The 26,046-nt window shown below is 49.0% G+C and overlaps 1 protein-coding gene and 1 long non-coding RNA gene across 2 annotated transcripts in view; one reads left to right on the top strand and one right to left on the bottom strand.

The window, feature by feature from the left end:
- Window positions 1–1,274: 1,274 nt before the first annotated feature.
- LOC120933667 lies at window positions 1,275–3,040 on the bottom strand. The gene is made up of 3 exons (XR_005748118.1): window positions 3,017–3,040; window positions 2,517–2,678; window positions 1,275–1,564 (listed from the first exon to the last, which is right to left on the bottom strand). It is a non-coding gene; the product is annotated as an uncharacterized LOC120933667 (long non-coding RNA).
- Window positions 3,041–3,322: 282 nt separating this feature from the next.
- The window catches only part of NYAP1 (neuronal tyrosine phosphorylated phosphoinositide-3-kinase adaptor 1), a 68,144-nt gene continuing 45,420 nt past the window's right edge, over window positions 3,323–26,046 (top strand). Inside the window, exons 1-3 of the mRNA XM_040346995.1 lie at window positions 3,323–3,378; window positions 17,908–18,859; window positions 25,578–25,739. Of these exons, the coding sequence (XP_040202929.1) occupies window positions 25,618–25,739 (122 nt within the window). The 5' untranslated portion in view covers window positions 3,323–3,378; window positions 17,908–18,859; window positions 25,578–25,617. The remainder of the gene's footprint in view (window positions 3,379–17,907; window positions 18,860–25,577; window positions 25,740–26,046) is intronic.

Below are 26,046 nucleotides of genomic sequence, written 5' to 3'. Positions count from 1 at the left end.
CTGGATCGCTCAGAGATCACTCGTACCTGGATCGCTCGTACATGGATCGCTCGTACCTGGATGGCTCAGGGATCGCTCGTACCTGGATCGCTTGTAGATCGCTCATACCTGTATCGCTCAGGGATTGCTCGCGGATCGCTCATACCTGGATCGCTCGTGGATCGCTCGTACCTGGATCGCTTGTACCTGGATCGCTCTTGGATCGCTCGTACCTGGATGGCTCGTGGATCGCTCGTACCTGGATCGCTCATACCTGGATCGCTCAGGGAATCGCTCGTACCTGGATGGCTCGTGGATCGCTCGTACCTGGATCGCTCATACCTGGATCGCTCAGGGAATCGCTCGTACCTGGATGGCTCGTGGATCGCTCGTACCTGGATCGCTCATACCTGGATCGCTCAGGGAATCGCTCGTACCTGGATGGCTCGTGGATCGCTCGTACCTGGATCTCTCTTGGATCGCTCGTACCTGGATCGCTCATACCTGGATCGCTCAGGGAATCGCTCGTACCTGGATCGCTCATACCTGGATCGCTCAGGGAATCGCTCGTACCTGGATGGCTCGTGGATCGCTCGTACCTGGATCTCTCTTGGATCGCTCGTACCTGGATCGCTCGTGGATCGCTCGTACCTGGATCGCTTGTACATCGCTCATACCTGTATCGCTCAGGGATTGCTCGCGGATCGCTCATACCTGGATCGCTCGTACATGGATAACTCGTACCTGGATGGCTCAGGGATCGCTCGTACCTGGATCGCTCGTACCTGGATCGCTTGTACCTGGATCGCTTGTACCTGGATCGCTCGTATCTGGATGGCTCAGGGATCGCTTGTACCTGGATCGCTCAGGGATCGCTCGTACCTGGATCGCTCGTATCTGGATGGCTCAGGGATCGCTCGTACCTGGATCGCTCAGGGATTGCTCGCAGATCGCTCGTACCTGGATCGCTTGTACCTGGATCACTTGTAGATCGCTCATACCTGGATCGCTCAGGGATTGCTCGCGGATCGCTCAGGGATCGCTCGTACCTGGATCGCTCAGGGATCGCTCGTACCTGGATCGCTCAGAGATCACTCGTACCTGGATCGCTCGTACATGGATCGCTCGTACCTGGATGGCTCAGGGATCGCTCGTACCTGGATCGCTTGTAGATCGCTCATACCTGTATCGCTCAGGGATTGCTCGCGGATCGCTCATACCTGGATCGCTCGTGGATCGCTCGTACCTGGATCGCTTGTACCTGGATCGCTCTTGGATCGCTCGTACCCGGATGGCTCGTGGATCGCTCGTACCTGGATCGCTCATACCTGGATCGCTCAGGGAATCGCTCGTACCTGGATGGCTCGTGGATCGCTCGTACCTGGATCGCTCATACCTGGATCGCTCAGGGAATCGCTCGTACCTGGATGGCTCGTGGATCGCTCGTACCTGGATCGCTCATACCTGGATCGCTCAGGGAATCGCTCGTACCTGGATGGCTCGTGGATCGCTCGTACCTGGATCTCTCTTGGATCGCTCGTACCTGGATCGCTCATACCTGGATCGCTCAGGGAATCGCTCGTACCTGGATCGCTCATACCTGGATCGCTCAGGGAATCGCTCGTACCTGGATGGCTCGTGGATCGCTCGTACCTGGATCTCTCTTGGATCGCTCGTACCTGGATCGCTCGTGGATCGCTCGTACCTGGATCGCTTGTACATCGCTCATACCTGTATCGCTCAGGGATTGCTCGCGGATCGCTCATACCTGGATCGCTCGTACATGGATAACTCGTACCTGGATGGCTCAGGGATCGCTCGTACCTGGATCGCTCGTACCTGGATCGCTCGTACCTGGATCGCTTGTACCTGGATCGCTCGTATCTGGATGGCTCAGGGATCGCTTGTACCTGGATCGCTCAGGGATCGCTCGTACCTGGATCGCTCGTATCTGGATGGCTCAGGGATCGCTCGTACCTGGATCGCTCGTACCTGGATCGCTCAGGGATTGCTCGCAGATCGCTCGTACCTGGATCGCTTGTACCTGGATCACTTGTAGATCGCTCATACCTGGATCGCTCAGGGATTGCTCGCGGATCGCTCAGGGATCGCTCGTACCTGGATCGCTCAGGGATCGCTCGTACCTGGATCGCTCAGAGATCACTCGTACCTGGATCGCTCGTACATGGATCGCTCGTACCTGGATGGCTCAGGGATCGCTCGTACCTGGATTGCTTGTAGATCGCTCATACCTGTATTGCTCAGGGATTGCTCGCGGATCGCTCATACCTGGATCGCTCGTACCTGGATCGCTTGTACCTGGATCGCTCTTGGATCGCTCGTACCTGGATGGCTCGTGGATCGCTCGTACCTGGATCGCTCATACCTGGATCGCTCAGGGAATCGCTCGTACCTGGATGGCTCGTGGATCGCTCGTACCTGGATCGCTCATACCTGGATCGCTCAGGGAATCGCTCGTACCTGGATGGCTCGTGGATCGCTCGTACCTGGATCGCTCATACCTGGATCGCTCGTACCTGGATGGCTCGTGGATCGCTCGTACCTGGATCTCTCTTGGATCGCTCGTACCTGGATCGCTCATACCTGGATCGCTCAGGGAATCGCTCGTACCTGGATCGCTCATACCTGGATCGCTCAGGGAATCGCTCGTACCTGGATGGCTCGTGGATCGCTCGTACCTGGATCTCTCTTGGATCGCTCGTACCTGGATCGCTCGTACCTGGATCGCTCGTACCTGGATCGCTCATGGATCGCTCAGGGATCTCTCGTACCTGGATCGCTCATGGATCGCTCAGGGATCTCTCGTACCTGGATCGCTCAGGGATCTCTCGTACCTGGATCGCTCAGGGATCTCTCGTACCTGGATCTCTCTTGGATCGCTCGTACCTGGATCGCTCGTACCTGGATCGCTCATGGATCGCTCGTACCTGGATCGCTCATGGATCGCTCAGGGATCTCTCGTACCTGGATCGCTCAGGGATCTCTCGTACCTGGATCTCTCTTGGATCGCTCGTACCTGGATCGCTCATACCTGGATCGCTCGTACCTGGATCGCTCAGGGATCTCTCGTACCTGGATCTCTCTTGGATCGCTCGTACCTGGATCTCTCGTGGATCGCTCGTACCTGGATCGCTAGCTGTCAATGAGGGCCCCCTCCTCCCCCGTCACACACACGCAGCGATCGCCGTACGCCCAGCGAGACAGAAGAAGGTTGGGTGTCACGCTCGCCCATAGAACGCGTTCCTCCCGCACACCCAATAGACGCTTCTGGTGACAAACACAGGCAGAGCGAGATCAGACAGCCGCAGTGTGCTCCCCCCTCCCCCCTCCCACCTTCTCCGCTCATCCCAGCTCTCCGCCGCCCGCCCGGTAACCGAGGTAAGAATGGAGGAGGAGGAGGGGAACACCGACATCCCATATCACACACACCGACCGCCATCTCCATCCATAGACAGGCCTGACCTCCCCAACCCTGTCCCACGCCGGGGGCCACCGGGGCCACACCACCTGATTGTTATCCCATCAATAATCACCATTATTATCACAGCCATCCGTAATACTACCGAGGGGGGAGGGGGGCTTATTTATCAGAGATTATACCTACAGGAGACAACGCGAGCAACTGGGAGGGGCCTCACCGTACTACCGTGTGCTACTGCGTATTATATATCCCCCGTCTTCTATATACCCCATTATATATTCTATATACTCTATATACCCCATTATATATCCTATACATCCCATTATATATCCCCCGTCTTCTATATACCCCATTATATATTCTATATACTCCATTATATATCTCCCGTCTTCTATATACTCCATTATATATTCTATATACTCTATATACCCCATTATATACCCCATACACTCCATTATATATCCCCCGTCTTCTATATACCCCATTATATATTCTATATACTCTATATACCCCATTATATATCCTATACATCCCATTATATATCTCCCGTCTTCTATATACCCCATTATATACCCTATACACTCCATTATATATCCCCCGTCCTCTATATACCCCATTATATATCCTATACATCCCATTATATATCCCCCGTCTTCTATATACCCCATTATATATTCTATATACTCCATTATATATCTCCCGTCTTCTATATACTCCATTATATATTCTATATACTCTATATACCCCATTATATATCCTATACATCCCATTATATATCTCCCGTCTTCTATATACCCCATTATATATATTATATACCCTATACACTCCATTATATATCCCCCGTCCTCTATATACCCCATTATATATATTATATACCCTATACACTCCATTATATATCCCCCGTCCTCTATATACCCCATTATATATATTATATACCCTATACACTCCATTATATATCCCCCGTCCTCTATATACCCCATTATATATATTATATACCCTATACACTCCATTATATATCCCCCGTCTTCTATATACCCCATTATATATCCTATACATCCCATTATATATCTCCCGTCTTCTATATACCCCATTATATATTCTATACACTCCATTATATATCCCCCGTCTTCTATATACTCCATTATATATATTATATATCCCCCGTCTTCTATATACCCCATTATATATTCTATATACTCCATTATATATCCTATACATCCCATTATATATCCCCCGTCTTCTATATACTCCATTATATATTCTATATACTCTATATACCCCATTATATATCCTATACATCCCATTATATATCTCCCGTCTTCTATATACCCCATTATATATTCTATACACTCCATTATATATCCCCCGTCCTCTATATACCCCATTATATATATTATATACCCTATACACTCCATTATATATCCCCCGTCTTCTATATACCCCATTATATATATTATATATTCTATATACTCCATTATATATCCCCCGTCTTCTATATACTCCATTATATATTCTATATACTCTATATACCCCATTATATATCCTATACATCCCATTATATATCTCCCGTCTTCTATATACCCCATTATATATTCTATACACTCCATTATATATCCCCCGTCCTCTATATACCCCATTATATATATTATATATCCTATACACTCCATTATATATATTATATACCCTATACACTCCATTATATATCCCCCGTCCTCTATATACCCCATTATATATATTATATATCCCCCGTCTTCTATATACCCCATTATATATCCTATACACTCCATTATATATCCCCCGTCTTCTATATACCCCATTATATACCCTATACACTCCATTATATATCCCCCGTCTTCTATATACCCCATTATATACCCTATACACTCCGTTATATATCCCCCGTCTTCTATATACCCCATTATATATTTTATATATCCCCCGTCTTCTATATACCCCATTATATATCCTATACACTCCATTATATATATTATATACCCTATACACTCCATTATATATCCCCCGTCTTCTATATACCCCATTATATATATTATATATCCCCCGTCTTCTATATACCCTATACACTCCATTATATATCCCCCGTCTTCTATATACCCGATTATATAACCTATACACTCCATTATATATATTATATATTCTATACATCCCATTATATACCCTATACACTCCATTATATATATCTTATACATCCCATTATATATATTATATTTCTTACACATCCCATTATATATATTATATACCCTATACACTCCATTATATATATCATATTCTATATACTCCATTATATATATTATATGTCTTATATCTCCATTATATATATTATATATCCTATACACTCTATTGTATATATTATATACCCTATACACCCCATTATATATATATTATATACCCTATACACTGCATTATATATATCATATTCTATATACTCCATTATATATATTATATATCTTATATCTCCATTATATATATTATATATCCTATACACTCCATTATATATATTATATACCCTATACACTCCATTATATAGATTATATATCCTATACACTCCATTATATATATTATATACCCTATACACTCCATTATATATATTATATTCCCTATACACTCCATTATATATATTATATATCCTATACACTCCATTATATATATTATATTCCCTATACACTCCATTATATATATTATATATCTTATACATCCCATTATATATATTATATACCCTATACACTCCATTATATATATTATACATCCCATTATATATCCTACACATCCCATTATATATATTATATACCCTATACACTCCATTATATATATGCTATATCTGTGTGTGTTGGTTATATATATATATCTTACATACATTATATGGTGTATACATACATTCCTGATGTATACATTACTACCATGTGGATGATATGTAATATACAACACTGCTTCTATAGGTTGGACTGTACATTGAATCAATCATCTGATACATCCAGAGATGTTCCATATTTCCTCTTCTTATTGACCCCCCTTTACTCCTCTATATCTACCCCAACCTCCCTCCTTGTTACCCACCTTTACTCCTCTATATCTACCCCAACCTCCCTCCTTGTTACCCACCTTTACTCCTCTATATCTACCCCAACCTCCTCCTTGGTTACCCACCTTTACTCCTCTATATCTACCCCAACCTCCCTCCTTGTTACCCACCTTTACTCCTCTATATCTACCCCAACCTCCCTCCTTGTTACCCACCTTTACTCCTCTATATCTACCCCAACCTCCCTCCTTGTTACCCACCTTTACTCCTCTATATCTTCCCCAACCTCCCTGCTTGTTACCCACCTTTACTATTCTATATCTTCCCCAACCTCCCTCCTTGTTACCCACCTTTACTCCTCTATATCTTCCCCAACCTCCCTCCTTGTTACCCACCTTTACTATTCTATATCTACCCCAACCTCCCTCCTTGTTACCCACCTTTACTCCTCTATATCTTCCCCAACCTCCCTCCTTGTTACCCACCTTTACTCCTCTATATCTACCCCAACCTCCCTCCTTGTTACCCACCTTTACTCCTCTATATCTTCCCCAACCTCCCTCCTTGTTACCCACCTTTACTCCTCTATATCTACCCCAACCTCCCTCCTTGTTACCCACCTTTACTCTTCTATATCTACCCCAACCTCCCTCCTTGTTACCCACCTTTACTCCTCTATATCTACCCCAACCTCCCTCCTTGTTACCCACCTTTACTCCTCTATATCTACCCCAACCTCCCTCCTTGTTACCCACCTTTACTCCTCTATATCTACCCCAACCTCCCTCCTTGTTACCCACCTTTACTCCTCTATATCTACCCCAACCTCCCTCCTTGTTACCCACCTTTACTCCTCTATATCTTCCCCAACCTCCCTCCTTGTTACCCACCTTTACTCCTCTATATCTACCCCAACCTCCCTCCTTGTTACCCACCTTTACTCTTCTATATCTACCCCAACCTCCCTCCTTGTTACCCACCTTTACTCTTCTATATCTTCCCCAACCTCCCTCCTTGTTACCCACCTTTACTCCTCTATATCTTCCCCAACCTCCCTCCTTGTTACCTACCTTTACTCTTCTATATCTTACCCAACCTCCCTCCTTGTTACCCACCTTTACTCCTCTATATCTACCCCAACCTCCCTCCTTGTTATCCACCATTATTCCTCTATATCTACCCCAACCTCCCTCCTTGTTACCCACCTTTACTCCTCTATATCTACCCCAACCTCCCTCCTTGTTATCCACCATTACTCCTCTATATCTACCCCAACCTCCCTCCTTGTTACCCACCTTTACTCCTCTATATCTACCCCAACCTCCCTCCTTGTTACCCACCTTTACTCCTCTATATCTACCCCAACCTCCCTCCTTGTTACCCACCTTTACTCCTCTATATATTCCCCAACCTCCCTCCTTGTTACCCACCTTTACTCTTCTATATCTACCCCAACCTCCCTCCTTGTTACCCACTTTTACTATTCTATATCTACCCCAACCTCCCTCCTTGTTACCCACCTTTACTCCTCTATATCTTCCCCAACCTCCCTCCTTGTTACCCACCTTTACTCTTCTATATCTACCCCAACCTCCCTCCTTGTTACCCACCTATACTCCTCTATATCTTCCCCAACCTCCCTCCTTGTTACCCACCTTTACTCCTCTATATCTACCCCAACCTCCCTCCTTGTTACCCACCTTTACTCCTCTATATCTACCCCAACCTCCCTCCTTGTTACCCACCTTTACTCCTCTATATCTTCCCCAACCTCCCTCCTTGTTACCCACCTTTACTCCTCTATATCTACCCCAACCTCCCTCCTTGTTACCCACCTTTACTCTTCTATATCTACCCCAACCTCCCTCCTTGTTACCCACCTTTACTCCTCTATATCTACCCCAACCTCCCTCCTTGTTACCCACCTTTACTCTTCTATATCTACCCCAACCTCCCTCCTTGTTACCCACCTTTACTCATCTATATCTTCCCCAACCTCCCTCCTTGTTACCCACCTTTACTCCTCTATATCTTCCCCAACCTCCCTCCTTGTTACCCACCTTTACTCCTCTATATCTACCCCAACCTCCCTCCTTGTTATCCACCATTACTCCTCTATATCTACCCCAACCTCCCTCCTTGTTACCCACCTTTACTCCTCTATATCTACCCCAACCTCCCTCCTTGTTACCCACCTTTACTATTCTATATCTACCCCAACCTCCCTCCTTGTTACCCACCTTTACTCCTCTATATCTTCCCCAACCTCCCTCCTTGTTACCCACCTTTACTCCTCTATATCTTCCCCAACCTCCCTCCTTGTTACCCACCTTTACTCCTCTATATCTTCCCCAACCTCCCTCCTTGTTACCCACCTTTACTCCTCTATATCTTCCCCAACCTCCCTCCTTGTTACCCACCTTTACTCTTCTATATCTACCCCAACCTCCCTCCTTGTTACCCACCTTTACTCATCTATATCTTCCCCAACCTCCCTCCTTGTTACCCACCTTTACTCCTCTATATCTTCCCCAACCTCCCTCCTTGTTACCCACCTTTACTCCTCTATATCTTCCCCAACCTCCCTCCTTGTTACCCACCTTTACTCCTCTATATCTACCCCAACCTCCCTCCTTGTTACCCACCTTTACTATTCTATATCTACCCCAACCTCCCTCCTTGTTACCCACCTTTACTCCTCTATATCTTCCCCAACCTCCCTCCTTGTTACCCACCTTTACTCCTCTATATCTTACCCAACCTCCCTCCTTGTTACCCACCTTTACTCCTCTATATCTACCCCAACCTCCCTCCTTGTTACCCACCTTTACTCCTCTATATCTTCCCCAACCTCCCTCCTTGTTACCCACCTTTACTCTTCTATATCTACCCCAACCTCCCTCCTTGTTACCCACCTTTACTCCTCTATATCTACCCCAACCTCCCTCCTTGTTACCCACCTTTACTCCTCTATATCTACCCCAACCTCCCTCCTTGTTACCCACCTTTACTATTCTATATCTACCCCAACCTCCCTCCTTGTTACCCACCTTTACTCCTCTATATCTTCCCCAACCTCCCTCCTTGTTACCCACCTTTACTCTTCTATATCTACCCCAACCTCCCTCCTTGTTACCCACCTTTACTCCTCTATATCTTCCCCAACCTCCCTCCTTGTTACCCACCTTTACTCCTCTATATCTTCCCCAACCTCCCTCCTTGTTACCCACCTTTACTCTTCTATATCTACCCCAACCTCCCTCCTTGTTACCCACCTTTACTCCTCTATATCTACCCCAACCTCCCTCCTTGTTACCCACCTTTACTCCTCTATATCTTCCCCAACCTCCCTCCTTGTTACCCACCTTTACTCCTCTATATCTACCCCAACCTCCCTCCTTGTTACCCACCTTTACTCTTCTATATCTACCCCAACCTCCCTCCTTGTTACCCACCTTTACTCCTCTATATCTACCCCAACCTCCCTCCTTGTTACCCACCTTTACTCCTCTATATCTACCCCAACCTCCCTCCTTGTTACCCACCTTTACTATTCTATATCTACCCCAACCTCCCTCCTTGTTACCCACCTTTACTCCTCTATATCTTCCCCAACCTCCCTCCTTGTTACCCACCTTTACTCTTCTATATCTACCCCAACCTCCCTCCTTGTTACCCACCTTTACTCCTCTATATCTTCCCCAACCTCCCTCCTTGTTACCCACCTTTACTCCTCTATATCTTCCCCAACCTCCCTCCTTGTTACCCACCTTTACTCTTCTATATCTACCCCAACCTCCCTCCTTGTTACCCACCTTTACTCCTCTATATCTACCCCAACCTCCCTCCTTGTTACCCACCTTTACTCCTCTATATCTTCCCCAACCTCCCTCCTTGTTACCCACCTTTACTCCTCTATATCTACCCCAACCTCCCTCCTTGTTACCCACCTTTACTATTCTATGTCTACCCCAACCTCCCTCCTTGTTACCCACCTTTACTCCTCTATATCTTCCCCAACCTCCCTCCTTGTTACCCACCTTTACTCCTCTATATCTTCCCCAACCTCCCTCCTTGTTACCCACCTTTACTCTTCTATATCTACCCCAACCTCCCTCCTTGTTACCCACCTTTACTCCTCTATATCTTCCCCAACCTCCCTCCTTGTTACCCACCTTTACTCCTCTATATCTTCCCCAACCTCCCTCCTTGTTACCCACCTTTACTCCTCTATATCTTACCCAACCTCCCTCCTTGTTACCCACCTTTACTCCTCTATATCTACCCCAACCTCCCTCCTTGTTACCCACCTTTACTCTTCTATATCTACCCCAACCTCCCTCCTTGTTACCCACCTTTACTCCTCTATATCTACCCCAACCTCCCTCCTTGTTACCCACCTTTACTCCTCTATATCTACCCCAACCTCCCTCCTTGTTACCCACCTGAACCACCTCCTACATTGGGGAGGGTGGATGCAAATCCAATGGCGTCATTGCACCTGGAAGGGCGGTTTTCGGTAGGGATCTGTGGATTACTATGCTCCGACCGAGTCGGGGGTAGGCCACAATCGAGTCTGAGCAGTCTGGAAGGGTGCTCCTGGTGAGGATGCATTTGGTCTGGTCTTTTTGCCGAGTCTTATTCTGGCCTTCTGGCTGGTGTCGGTGTAAGTGCTGTCTCTGTCGGCGATCTGGTTGGAGGAGCTGGCGTAGCCCCGTAATTTGAGACGGGGTGAGGCCATGCAAATCTGCCGGATTGAGGGGGTCCTAGAAGGGCTAGTACCGGGGAGGCTGTAAGATAAACGGCTCTCCCTGAGAAGACCTGGAAGGGCTCTCTATCGGCAGGGACGGGCGGCTGCACTGATCCTGTCGGGGGGGTCGGATAGGAACGTGAAAGCCTATGGTGTATGTGCCCCTGGAGTGGAAGTCCAGGGGTACCAGAGAGTCACTGTGAGTGAGGGTCACATTGATTTAATGGTACCACGGTCACTGCACCAGACCACGTTTCTTTTTAGCACCTGCCTCCTGGGCCGAGCGTTTTGGCTGGGACCGGAGGAATTTCTTATTCCAGGCCGGAGGGCCTGGCCATTGTATTGCACAATGGCCACCTTTCACTCTCCTATTCACTTATTCCTCCCCCACTTTCTTTAATTCATTCCTGTGTGTGTCACGTTTTTGTATTTTTTTTGTTTGTACACGGTTTACACTGTGTGACTGGTTGGGTGTAGGTCCTCGGGCCTTCCCTGAAAGTCTTGGGAGGGGGTGGCCATGGCATTCTGGCTTAGTTTGCTCTCTCTCATGGGGTCTCCCATTGGGGGAGCCCCACCTAGTACTTGGGTGGGTCTGTTTCAGCAGACCCTCCAGAGAATGGGGTCCGTCTGGTTTCGGCCAGATGGACCAAAGTGTAAGTATCCTTTTCCCTGTCAGGAGCCTAACTCCCCGGGGGATTCAGGGCGAGGCCCTCTGATTTCACAGGGCTTGTGTTCACCATTTGCACGTTTTTGTGTCACCTCTTTATGTTGTGCACATTTTTTTGGCACCGGGTGGAGTTTTTTGAGTGTGTTTTACACGCCATGGGAAAAAAAACGGTCTCTATACTATCAAGTGCAGTATCTGTTCTTATCAGTTGCCAGAGGAGGCGCTGTGCTGACTGTCCCGTGGATTAGGGAGGCAAATCCAATGGTGTAATGGTAACCCAGATTGTTAGGACTGGTGGGCCGAAACCAAAGTGCCCTAATGAACTTGGAGGGCAGGAGTAAGTCCATCTGGGAAAGCTGGAAAGGGGAACCCCTGGTGAGGATGGGTGCTGCGCTGGTCTGGCCGAAAGGCTGGGTCTTCCTGGCCTTTTGGCTAGGATTGGTGTGGTCGCTGTTCCTGTCAGTGTTCCGGTGGAGGAGCTGTCTCTTTGACCAGATTGTTAGGACTGGTGGGCCGAAACCAAGGTGCCCTAATGAACTTGGAGGGCAGGAGTAAGTCCATCTGGGAAAGCTGGAAAGGGGAACCCCTGGTGAGGATGGGTGCTGCGCTGGTCTGGCCGAAAGGCTGGGTCTTCCTGGCCTTTTGGCTAGGATTGGCGTGGTCGCTGTTCCTGTCAGTGTTCTGGTGGAGGCGCTGTCTCTTTGACCATTAGGTGGGTCATGGTGTTGCCGTGCAAATCCACCGGTATGATGGGGGCCTGGAAGGCTAGTATTGGTGGGAGCCGAATCTGGATGCGGTTCTCCCCAAGAAAAGCAGGACTCACTATCTGGCAGGGATGGCGGCTGCACTGTTATGGCTGAAGGCCACATCCGAAAGAAGCCCATAGTGTATGTGCCTCTGGAGTGGCAGTCCAGGGGTGCTGTAACTTCACTGTGAGTGAGGGTCACATTGATTTATGACACCAAGGTCACTGCACTACCACACACTTTTCACACCTGCCGTTTGGGCCGAGCCTTTTAGGATTTTTTTATTTCTGCCCAAAGGGCCGGCCATTGTATTGCAGAAGGGCACTTTCACTTCCTCTTGCCACTTCCTTCCCCCACTTTATTAATTTATTGCCTGTTTTGTCACTTTTTTGTAATTTTTTTTTATTGTACACGGTTTTGCACGTGTGACTGGTAGGGTGTAGGTCCTCGGGCCTGCCCTGAACGTCTTGGGAGGAGGTGGACATGGCCTTCTGGCTTAGTTCACCCTCTCTCATGGGGTCTCACTTCAGGGGGGGGAGCCACACCTAGTACTTGGGTGGGTCTGTGTCGGCAGACCTTCTGAAGAATGGGGTCCGTCTGGTTTCGGCCAGATGGACCAAGTGTAAGTACCTCAGTCCCTGTCTGGAGCCTAAAGCCCCGATGGATCGGGGTCATGGTCCTTCTCCTTTGGAGGACTATGTTTACACCCAATGCACTTTTTGTGTATCACTCTCTATGTGTGTGCACTTGTTTTGGCACCGGGTGGAGTTTTTGGAGTGTGTTCACACACCACAGGCTTTAAAAAAATAACCTGTCTCCATACTTACTCATGTACTGCTCTATATCTAACCCGCCCTCATCCTTACTGCCCCCTATTACCCCTATATCTACCCTACCTATCTTCCTATTTCACCCCTCTGTCTTCTGCCTCCACTCCATAATGCTCCACCTTGATGCTTTATCTTTGTTTCTCTCTGTCTGTCTCCTGTTGTTCATAATGCCCCTTTTCTACCCCACCCTGTGCCTGCCACTCATATCTACCCGGGTTCATTTTGTTTATCTGCCCCACCTCTTTTCTTATCTTATCTCTATTGCCCCACCTCTGTTCTTACTGACTACTATTAACTCTCTTTATCCTTCCTACCTTTCTCCTTACTCTCCCTTTTTTTTTTTTCTTCATTTGCCCCCGATTACTACACTTTACCCCCCACAACTTTCATCTTACCCCTTTTTATCTACCCAATTCATTTCATTACTGTTTACCAGTACTCCTCTTGCCACCTCGTTCTCCTGCCCCCTAATATTACTCCTTATCTAACCCCTCTCTGCTGTCTAATATTACTCCATTTTATTTGTCCTAACTGTCTCTTTACTGTCTCTTATTACTCCTCTTTTTTTTCTAGCCCATTCTGTATCTATCCCAACCTCTTCCCACTGACCACTATTGCCCCTCGTTCTCTATCCCACTCCTCTTCTCACTCACTGACCACTATTGCCCCTCTGTATCCATACAAACCTCTTCTTACTGACTACTATTGCCTCTCTTTATCTATCACACTCTTCCTCCTACTGACCACTATTGCCCCTCTGTATCTATCCCACCCTTCTTCCTTCTGACCACTATTGCCCCTCTTTATCTATCCCACGCCTCTTCTCACTCACTGACCACTATTGTCCCTCTGTATCTATCCCACTCCTCTTCTCACCCACTGACCACTATTGCCCCTCTGTATCTATCCCACTCCTCTTTTCACTCACTGACCAATATTGCCCCTCTGTATCTATCCCACTGTCCTCTCACTGACCACTATTGCCCCTCTGTATATATCCCACCGTCCTCTCACTGACCACTATTGCCCCTCTGTATCTATCCCACTCCTCTTTTCACTCACTGACCAATATTGCCCCTCTGTATCTATCCCACTGTCCTCTCACTGACCACTATTGCCCCTCTGTATATATCCCACCGTCTTCTCACTGACCACTATTGCCCCTCTGTATCCATACCACCCTCTTCTTACTGACTACTATTGCCTCTCTGTATCTATCCCACCGTCCTCTCACTGACCACTATTGTCCCTCTGTATCTATCCCACTCCTCTGCTCACTGACCACTATTGTCCCTCTTTATCTTTTCGCACCCTCTTCCTACTGACCACTATTGCCCCTCTTTTTCTATCCCACCCTTCTCTTGCTGACAACTATTGCCCCTCTGTATCTATCCCACCCCTCTTCTTACTAAATACTATTGCCCCTCATTAGCTATTCTTAGCTATTCCACCCCCTCTTCTTACTGACTACTATTGCCCCTCTTTTTCTATCCCACCCTCCTCTTGCTGACTACTATTGCCCCTCTGTATCTATCCCACCCCTCTTCTTACTGACTATTATTGCTCCTCTGTATCAATCCCACCCCTCTTCTTGATACATACTATTGCCCCTCGTTAGCTATCCCACCGCCTCTCATTAATGACTTCTATTGCCCCACTGTATCTATCCCACCCTCTTTTTACGGACCACTTTTGCTCCTCTTTATCCCACTCCTCTTCTTACTGACTACTATTGCCCCTCTTTATCTATCCCATCCATTTTCTTACTAACTACAATTGCCCATTATTAGCTATCCCACCCCCTCTTCTAGCTGACTACTATTACTCCTATATTTATATCCTACTCCTCTTCCTACTGACAACCATTACCCTATGTTATCTATCCCACCCCTCTTCTTACTGACTACTATTACTCCTCTTCATCTTTCCCAGCCCTCTGCTTACTAACTTATATTGCCCCTCTTTATCCCACTCCTTTTCCTACTGATTATAATTGCCCCACTTTATCTATGCCATCACTCTTTTTACTGACTACATTATACCCCTCTTTATCCCATTACTCCTTTTTACTGACTACTATTACCCCTCTTTATCCCACCCCTCTTCTTACTGGTTACTTTTGCTCTTCTTTATCTATCCCACCCTCCTTTTACTGACTACTATTGCCCCTATGTATCTATCCCACCCCCTTTTCTTACTGACTTCTATTGCCCCTATGTATCTATCCCACTCCTCTTCTTACTCACTACTATTGCTCCTCTGTATCTATCCCATCCCTCTTCTTACTTCTATTGCCCCTTGTTATCTATCCCACCCTTCTTCTTACCGACTACTATTGCCCCTCTGTATCTCGGCCCTCTTCTTGCTGACTACTATTGCCCCTATGTATCTATCCCACCCTCCTTTTACTGACTACCATTGCCCCTATGTATCTATCCCACTCCTCTTCTTACTCACTACTATTGCTCCTCTGTATTCATCCCATCCCTCTTCTTACTTCTATTGCCCCTTGTTATCTATCCCACCCTTCTCCTTACCGACTACTATTGCCCCTCTATATCTATCTCAGCTCTCTTCTTGCTGACTACTATTGCTCCTGTTTATCTACCCCACTCCTCTCCTCACTACCCTCTATTACTCACCGTCATCTGCCCCTCGTGCTTCTCACTGACTACTAATACTCCTCTTTATCTGCCCCGTCTCCTGTCCTCCTTGTCTACTATATCTATCTACTAAATCTTCTGAATTAAGGGGGTTGTAAAGGTACATGTTTTTTCACCTTAATGCATTCTATGCATTAAGGTGAAAAAACATCAGATGATTAGCGCCCCCCCCCCCCCCCCCCAGCACCCCTGTTTACTTACCTGAGCCTTCGAATGTCCCGGGTCGTGAACGCGCTGGCTTCTCGGCTCATTCATTGGATGATTGATAGCAGCCCAGCCATTGACTCCCGCTGCTGTCAATCAAATCAATGACGCGATGCAGCATGCCGGGGGGCGGGGCTGGGTGATACAGTCGTCTATGGCCGCCGACTATATCACGGGAGTGCACCCGCAAGCTGACCCCCTCGGGAGAGAGCTTCCCATAACAAGGGGTTAGCTGATGCGGGGAGGAGCCGAGGCAGCCGATGAGGGACACCAGAAGACGAGGATCGGGGGCCACTCTGTGCAAAACGAACTGCACAGTGGAGGTAAGTATGACATGTTTGTTATTTAAAAAAAAAAATAACCCTTACAACCCCTTTAACCACTTCCCGCCCGGCCTATAGCCGATTTACGTCCGGGAAGTGGTTCTGAAATCCTGACAGGACGTCCATGGACGTCCTGCAGGATTTCATGCCGCGCGCGCCCGTGGGGGCGCGCGGCGATCGGTGATGCGGGGTGTCAGTCTGACACCCTGCATCTCCGATCTCGGTAAAGAGCCTCCGGCGGAGGCTCTTTACCACGTGATCAGCCGTGTCCAATCACGGCTGATCACGATGTAAACAGGAAGAGCCGTTGATGGCTCTTCCTCACTCGCGTCAGGAGAGTTTATCAGCGCAGCCCCCCCTCGGATCGCCACACTGGACCACCAGGGAAGGGCAAACAACCAAAAAAGGGGGCAAAAAAAAAAGTCTGAAAAAAAAAATATACATTAAAAAATAAAAAAGATGCCAATCAGTGCCCACAAATGGGCACTGACTGGCAAAATTGGTAAATCAGTGCCGCCCCACAGTGTCCATCAGTGCCACCCCACAGTGTCCATCAGTGCCACCCCACAGTGTCCATCAGTGCCACCCCACAGTGCCCATCCATGCCCAGTGCCCACCTATCAGTGCCCATCTGTGCCACCCATAAGTATCCATCAGTGCCACCCATCTGTGCCGCCTATGAGTGCCCATCTGTGCCGCCTATGAGTGCCCATCTGTGCCGCCCATGAGTGCCCAGTGTCACCCATGAGTGCCCATCAGTGCCGCATACCAGCGCCGCCAATCAGTGCCACCTCATCTGTGCCCGTCAGTACTACCTCATCGATGTCCATCAGTGCCATCTCATCGGTGCCCATAAGTGCCGCCATATCAGTGCCCGTAATTGAAAGAGAAAACTTACTTATTTACAAAATAAATTAACAGAAAAAAATAAAAACGTATTTTTTTTTCAAAATGTTCAGTCTTTTTTTAGTTGTTGCGCAAAAAAAAAATCACAGAGGTGATCAAATACCACCAAAAGAAAGCTCTATTTGTGGGGAAAAAAGGACGCCAATTTTGTTTGGGTACAGTGTAGCATGACCGCGCAATTGCTATTCAAAGTGCGACAGTGCTGAAAGCTGAAAATTGGCTTGGGCGGGAAGGTGCGTAAGTGCCCTGTATGGAAGGGGTTAAACTATTATCTATTCACCCAAACCTAAAAAAAAAAAAAAAAGGGTTTGGCTTTACACACCTAAAATATTTGACAAATATTATTATGTTTCATTCTAGACGTCTTCCATCCTCTATGTGTCAGAATCTCACTCCGATGTAACCGAGACCAGCAAATCAACATGTTGCCATCATTGGGTGAAGATATTGAAATGGGGTACCAAGAGGTGTGTTATGGTCTACAAAGCGATGACGGGCCCTTCTTCCCAATGAAATGGTTTATATGAGCTTTCCATTCGGTGTTCACCAGCTCCTCCTTATGGTTTTCGGCTTTGGACCTAAATACCACATGCCCCAGCATTATGACATAAGATCTTCCCTCTTCTATGAAACAATATGGGAGAGTATTCGTGGAGAACAATGACCACCATGTCCAAGATGTGATCTCATTCCGTCCCTGGAAAAAAATGGTGGGATCAATTGTTCGGTTGGCTTCCTAGAAGCCACTGTTGGTTTCTGGTTAAACAAACTGCCTTTGTGGAAATGTCTTCTCCTTCGCATACCTAAAAGGACTATTTTCCATGAACACCATAAAGTTCCCTCACTATATTCTTCTTTTTCTAAAAAAAAAAGACCCCAAAGGATTCCAGGGAACCATGGGTTTCAGATGACTATAACTTACCAATAGCAAACCTACGTTGGCCTAAGGAAGAAAACTGGACTACGAAAACCAAAACTCACCGTGTATCCTTAGATTCTCATGAATTCTTTGGATAGTTGTCCAATATAGAAACGGGTCCTAGGTCTGAGAAGAAAAACGAATTACCCCCAGATGGGACTTTGAAGGTCAGGTCCTAGGCCTGTGGACTAAAACTCCATTCATGCAAAAGACCTATGGTCTGATTTGGTCCGTCGCTCTTGGAGGGTTGGCAAAGGGTCTACGTGAATGGAAGAGGATGTGGTTGGTGACCTTCTAGCTACAGCCGGGGTGGTTGGTTGATTCTACGTTAGACCAATGCGGTATCAGGGGATATGGCTGTGGGATGAAGATGCCAGACTGAGACTCCAAAAGGTGGGTCTATTGAAATGTTTAATGTATGGATACCTTGATACACTTTACATCAACCAAAGGAAAAGAGCGATAAGAACTATTGTAGCCAAAAAAGAAAAAATTCGAGTAAGGCAAGGGTGAAGCATTTTCAATATGTTGAGCTACATTTTGACCTTCGGCTCACCTCTAACTCCATTGTGAATGTCCCAGGCCCAATCACTTGACACATAGGGGTTGATTTACTAAAACTGAAGAGTGCAAAATCTGGTGCAGCTCTACGTTGTAGCCAATCAGCTTCTAAGGTCGGCTTGTTCAAAAAGGCTTTGACAAAAAAACAACAACCTGGAAGCTGATTGGTTTCTATGTAAGGCTGAAAAAAAAGAATGCATAATAAATAGACGAATGCATTTTTTACTTGGATGTTTTACATCAAAGTCACCATTACAGTCCTCCTTACATCAGGGTCCTATCGGAGCTCCCCTTACATCAGGTTACCTATCAGAGCCTCCCTACATCAGAGTTTCCATCGGAGCCCGTCTTACATCAGAGTCCTCATCAAATTTCCCCTTGCATCTGGTTCCCCATCAGAGTCCCCCTTACATCAGCGTCCCATCCAGGGCCTCCATACATCAGGCTCCCCTATCAGAGCCCCCCTTACATCAGGGTCCCATCAAAGACCCCCTTACATCATGCTCCCCTATCAGAGCCCCCTTACATCAGGTTACCCATGAGAGCCCCCTTACATCAGGTTACCCATGAGAGCCCCCTTACACCAGGCTCCCATGAGAGCCCCCTTACATCAGTGTCCCATCAAAGGCCTCCTTACATCAGGCTCCCCTATCAGAGCCCTCTTACACCAGGTTACCCATCAGAGCTCCCCTTACATCAGGGTCCCATCAGAGCCCCACTTAAATCAGGGTCTTATCAGAGCCCCCTTACATCAGGTTACCCATCAGAGCCCCCTTACCTCAGTTTCCCATTAGATCCCCCTTACATCAGGGTTCCCATCAGAGCCCCCTCACATCAGGCTCCCATGAGAGCCCCCCTTACATCAGGGTCCTATCAGAGCCCCCCTTACATCAGCTTACCCATCAGAGCCTCTCTTACATTGGGTTACCCATCAGAGCCCCCCTTACATCGGGTTACCCATCAGAGCCCCCCTTACATCGGGTTACCCATCAGAGCCCCCCTTACATCGGGTTACCCATCAGAGCCCCCCTTACATCGGGTTACCCATCAGAGCCCCCCTTACATCGGGTTACCCATCAGAGCCCCCCTTACATCGGGTTACCCACCAGAGCCCCCCTTACATCGGGTTACCCACCAGAGCCCCCCTTACATCGGGTTACCCACCAGAGCCCCCCTTACATCGGGTTACCCACCAGAGCCCCCCTTACATCGGGTTACCCACCAGAGCCCCCTTACATCGGGTTACCCATCAGAGCCCCCCTTACATCGGCTTACCCATCAGAGCCCCCCTTACATCGGGTTACCCATCAGAGCCCCCCTTACATCGGGTTACCCATCAGAGCCCCCCCTTACATCAGGTTACCCATCAGAGCCCCCCCTTACATCAGGTTACCCATCAGAGCCCCCCTTACATCGGGTTACCCATCAGAGCCCCCCCTTACATCAGGTTACCCATCAGAGCCCCCCTTACATCGGGTTACCCATCAGAGCCCCCCTTACATCGGGTTACCCATCAGAGCCCCCTTACATCAGAGTACACCTTAGAAGTCCCCCCTTCATCAGGGTCTCATCAAAGCCTTCCTTACATCAGGGTTGCCCTTACATCATATTCCCTAACAGTGACCCCCCCATACTTACATCGGGTTACCCATCATTCCCCCCCTTACATCAAAGACAGAGTACCCATAAGATCACCCTTACTACAAGGTCCCCTTCAGAGACCCACCTACATTAGAGTCCTCCTTTACATCTGGGTCTCCATCAGAGTCCCCCTTAAAATACAGTCCCCTTCAGAGCTGCTCTTGCAACAGAGTTCACCTTAAGAGTCCCCCCTTACATCAGACCCAACCAGAGGCCTGCCTTACATCAGAGTACTCATCAGAGCCCCCCCTGCATCAAATATACCATCAGTAGTCCGCCCTTACATCAGTGTTACCATCAAAGTTTCCCCTCACATCAGAGCCCTCCTTATATCATAGTTCACCTTCAGAGTCCCCCCCCCCCCCCCTTAGATTTTACTGGTCATTTAGAGGTTCTAGTGGTTTCTCAGTCTTAGAATTTAAGGCAGGGGGACGCGGAATGTTTCCTGGGTCCTGTCCAGCTCTGTCACTCACCACCTCCATGTGAGGGACAACCGCAGGTCCAAATCGGCACTCCTTGGCAGCCAGTCTATTTAGAGGGTCCCTCCGGGGAGGGAGGATCCTTGCAGCTCTCCAGACTCTTAGGCAACGCTGTATCCTGGCCTAGGCCAACAAGGCCTGGGGCAGCACGGAAAGATTCCCCGCCGGCTTGCGATGCACTGTTAGACTAGCGCCAGTCTTATGGGTCGGACTGGGCTGAGATCCGAATTAGTCTAGCTTCCGGTATGCAGGCGGCCGGCATTCCACAACTGTGGGGGGCGCTGCTTCTAATTTTGTCCGTCCAATCATCCTGGGCCACAAACCTTCCTCACTGTGCTATATGTTTTCTGCTGCACCATTGGCATGGTTATATCTTCTTGGTCCTCTCCATAAAATTATCAGAAATCTAGAACTATAGGCAACAGGGCTGATCCTAGACAGGGTGCACGGGGTGCTCCGCAAAGCTCCAAAGTGCTCCCCTCCCTCCTCCTTGTCTGTGTCCAGAGGCGGAGCGCATTTAGCAGGTGCTGCGGTTCCCCATCCCGCTTGCTCTCTCCGCTGGCAACTGACAAGAGCGCATACCTCCCGCTGCCCCCGGAATCCGGGCTGGGTACCACAGCGGAGCCTAGTACCGGAAAACACGTTCTGGTACTGGACTCCATTAATTAATTCTGTCCGGTGCGCATGGTGCAGTCTCCTGTCTGCCCTGCCCCCTCTGTGTGTGTCGGCTGTTCTCCCATAGGCGGTGTGATGAGAGGCTTCTGGGTTGGCCGGAGCTACTGCCAATCATCCCGTGCACTCCCAGAAATGCTCTCCGAGTGCCACCCTCCAAGTAACCAAAGATGCCACGTATGCCCCGCCCCCTTTAATGTGCTTATGCTCCCAGCGCTCCCAAGCTACGGGGATCTTTTGGACAAGTACTGATCTATGGGGACATCTGCTGTGGGGGGCTCTGATGGGGGACACCTGCTGTGGGGGACACCTGCTGGGGGGGGCTCTGATGGGGGACATCTGCTGTGGGGGGCTCTGATGGGGGACACCTGCTGGGGGGGGCTCTGATGAGGGACACCTTCTGGGGGGGGCTCTGATGAGGGACACCTGCTGGGGGGGGCTCTGATGAGGGACACCTGCTGGGGGGGGGCTCTGATGAGGGACACCTGCTGGGGGGGGGCTCTGATGAGGGACACCTGCTGGGGGGGGGCTCTGATGAGGGACACCTGCTGGGGGGGGGGCTCTGATGAGGGACACCTGCTGGGGGGGGGGGCTCTGATGAGGGACACCTGCTGGGGGGGCTCTGATGAGGGACACCTGCTGGGGGGGCTCTGATGAGGGACACCTGCTGGGGGGGGGGCTCTGATGAGGGACACCTGCTGGGGGGGGGGCTCTGATGAGGGACACCTGCTGGGGGGGGGGCTCTGATGAGGGACACCTGCTGGGGGGGGGGCTCTGATGAGGGACACCTGCTGGGGGGGCTCTGATGAGGGACACCTGCTGGGGGGGGGGCTCTGATGAGGGACACCTGCTGGGGAGGCTCTGATGAGGGACACCTGCTGGGGGGGGCTCTGATGGGGGACACTAATGAAGACTTCTTAGGGGAGCATCTCTGTGTTTGAGTCATAGCCATAGAAACATTTGTAAAGGGGAGGAGTTATTAAGATGACCACGCCCATGTGGGGGCACCAGAAATATTTCTGCACCCAGGCGTCTGTGACCCTAGGATCGGCCCTGATAGGCAATGCTTTTTTTTTCATTTTGGATAGAGTAAGGGAGGGTTATAGCCCCGGTCAGTTTATTTTTTACCATCCCTGTCCCATTGCAGAGATTTCTCTTCACTTCCTGCCCCATAGCCAAACAGGAAGTGAGAGGAAATCTATGCAAATTAAGGGAATTCATTGCCCCCCCGCCAGGCCCTCAGAACTCCCCACTCGAAATTTCCGGGGTGGGTCTTAAACAGCAAGGAGTGTGGCCTTGTCAGAAAGGGGTGGGTCATATTTAAATTAGGGGGTTGTGAGTTTTAGTCAGGCCTAGGGCAGCACAAAGCCTAAATACACTACTGCTCTTAGGCCCTAATTCCTAGGATAAACAGGTGTTACACTGTCATCCTTACAGGGCAGAAGCCTGGGATGGAAGACCATGTAGCAGGAAGTGCCCCAATTTCTATTGACATAGGCACACCCCCAGAACTACATCTCCCAGGAGCCCTTTCCGTACACACGTTGTCTGCAGTGGCGTCACTAGGGTTGGTGTCACCCGGTGCGGTAAAACATGGTGTCACCCCCCCTCTGTCTAGGCTGCCCAGCACCAAGCAGGCAGCGCACGGGCACGGGGCGCACCCCAAACCAGCCCCTGTAAATGATAGTATAGTGGCAGGTTAGGGTAGTATAGAGTGGTATAGTGGCAGGTTGGTGTAGTGGGGTGGTATAGGACAGGTTAAGGTGGTATAGGGCATGTTGGAGTGATATAGGGTAGTTTGGGGTGGTATAGGGCAATTTAGGGTGGTACAGGGCAGGTTGGGGTGGTATAGTGCAAGTTAGGGTGGCATAGGGCAAGTTGGGATGGCATAGGAAAGATTGGGGTGGTACAGGGCAAGTTAGGGTGGCATTGGGCAGGTTGGGGGGGTATAGGGCAAGTTATGGTGGCATAGGGCAGATTGGGGTGGCACAGGGCAAGTTAGGGTGGCACAGGGCAAGTTGGGGTGGCATGGGAAAGTTTGGGGTGGTACAGGGCAGGCTGGGGTGGTACAGGGCAGGCTGGGGTGGTATAGTGCTGTTTGGGGTGGTATAGTGCTGTTTGGGGTGGTACAGGGCAGGCTGGGGTGGTACAGGGTAGGCTGGGGTGGCACAGAGCAGGCTGGGGTGGTACAGGGCAGGCTGGGGTGGCACAGAGCAGGCTGGGGTGGTACAGAGCAGGCTGGGATTGCACAGGGCAGGCTGGGCATGTCAGCTTAAAAAATAAACAAAAAAATAAATAAAAGGGATGGTGTCACCCCTCTAGCGGGTGTCACCTGGTGCGGACCGCACCCCCCGCACCCCCCTAGCAACGCCTCTGGTTGTCTGGACAGGTTTTTGGTAGTCAAAGCAGCAGCATTGCTTTGCTGGGAAAGACCTCAACATATGTATGTGGAGGGGGACCAAGAAGGATAAGTGGGTCTGACAACAGTAGTTGGAATTTCAGCTCTGTGTTGTCAACTCCAACAGGAGGCTCGCTGGATTTCTGGCAGACCAGCAGGTATTTCCCCGCACATGCAGTGTTTTCAAGGGGGTAAAACTTCAGGAAATCAGCATTACATTGGGAAATAAAAATACAAGGGGGGCTGTCAAAGGGTCCTTCTGTTCATCCAAGCATGCAATCTTTTCAGCTCTACCACATAGCACAGCTCTGTGCATTATAATGTGAATGAAGGTGCTTCCTCAGGGGCGGGACTATACTGCCCTACACTCACAGTATATCCTCAGTCTTCCAGGTTAAATGATCCTGGGCATCATTTAACCTGGAAGACTGAGGACTGCTAGGGGAGATCATGGTACTGCAGAGAGCAGCCTGGGTGCAGGAATATTTCTGGCGCCCCCACATTGGCGTGGTCATTTTTACTAACTCCTCCCCTTTTCAAATGTTTCTATGGCAATGACTTAACCACAGAGATGCTCCCCCACAAAGTCTTCATTACCCCGGGATCCTTACATGATCTCTTAACAATCAACACAATACAGGAAGAGAAGCAGAGAACTTTATTGGGACCTGGAGGGGGGGGCCTCTCTGATGGACACAGAGAGGGCTTCTGTTAGAGAGTCTGTTAGAAAGACCCCCAGACATACTACAGACATGATACATGAGAAGGTCAGAGACTGCAGACATAGTACAGGAGATGGTCAGAGACTGCATACAGAATACAGGAGATGGTCAGAGACTGCAGACATAATACAGGAGATGGTCAGAGACTGCAGACATAGTACAGGAGATGGTCAGAGACTGCATACAGAATACAGGAGATGGTCAGAGACTGCAGACACAGTACAGGAGATGGTCAGAGACTGCAGACACAGTACAGGAGATGGTCAGAGACTGCAGACATAGTACAGGAGATGGTCAGAGACGGACACACACCTATGCTCAGAACACCAGTTCTGGACGGACACAAACAAGGAGAGAAGGAGGGAGGGGAGAACTCTGCCACTTTGGCGCCCCCACCTCTGCAGGCGCCTGGGTGCAAAGCACCCTGTGCACCCTGCCTAGGATCGGCCCTGCACTGCATTGCATAGAGAAATAAAGATACCCAGTGTCTTATTTATAAACTTGAGGGGTGGGGGGCAGAGAAGGTAAAATATAACCAGACAAATCATCTAGCTTCAACTACTTTGTTTCTGCCAGTCAAGTTCTGAGAGCACCATTTTTTTCAGATTGCACCATGTTTTTTTTTTTTTGTCCCACAGTCTCCGTCATCTGGGGGGTCTAGAGGTCAGACTCCGGAAGATGACCCCAAGCTCCCCTGACACTGTGACACATCTTGGGAAAGAAAAGGCTGGAGAAATGAATCTGCTGTACAGGAAGAGCCGGGTGGAGTGGAGACAGAAAGAAGAGGAGCCTAAGAAGAGGTAGGATGGGGCCAAACTCGCTTCACGTGCTAATTCTTCTCTCAATGCAAAATGGTTGATGTTACGGGCAGGGGTCAGGCTCAGAGACCAGTAGCTATAGCAGTAAGAGAGGTTTCTACAGACCAGCTAGATAAGTACACAAGCAGGTCACCCTGGTGGACGACGCGGGCTCACCTGAGGTGCGGGGTCTAAGCACTAACTGGTATATTACCAGAGCTCCTGATGGTGGAGATGGGTTTTGATGCATGTTAGCACCAGGTCATGGTCCTCAGGATCGCACCACCAAGAGGTAGAGGTAAGCAAGCCG

This window comes from Rana temporaria, chromosome 3, assembly GCF_905171775.1.
Source record: "Rana temporaria chromosome 3, aRanTem1.1, whole genome shotgun sequence".
NCBI classification, from domain to species: domain Eukaryota; kingdom Metazoa; phylum Chordata; class Amphibia; order Anura; family Ranidae; genus Rana; species Rana temporaria.
This window is presented reverse-complemented; position numbering and strand designations above follow the sequence as displayed.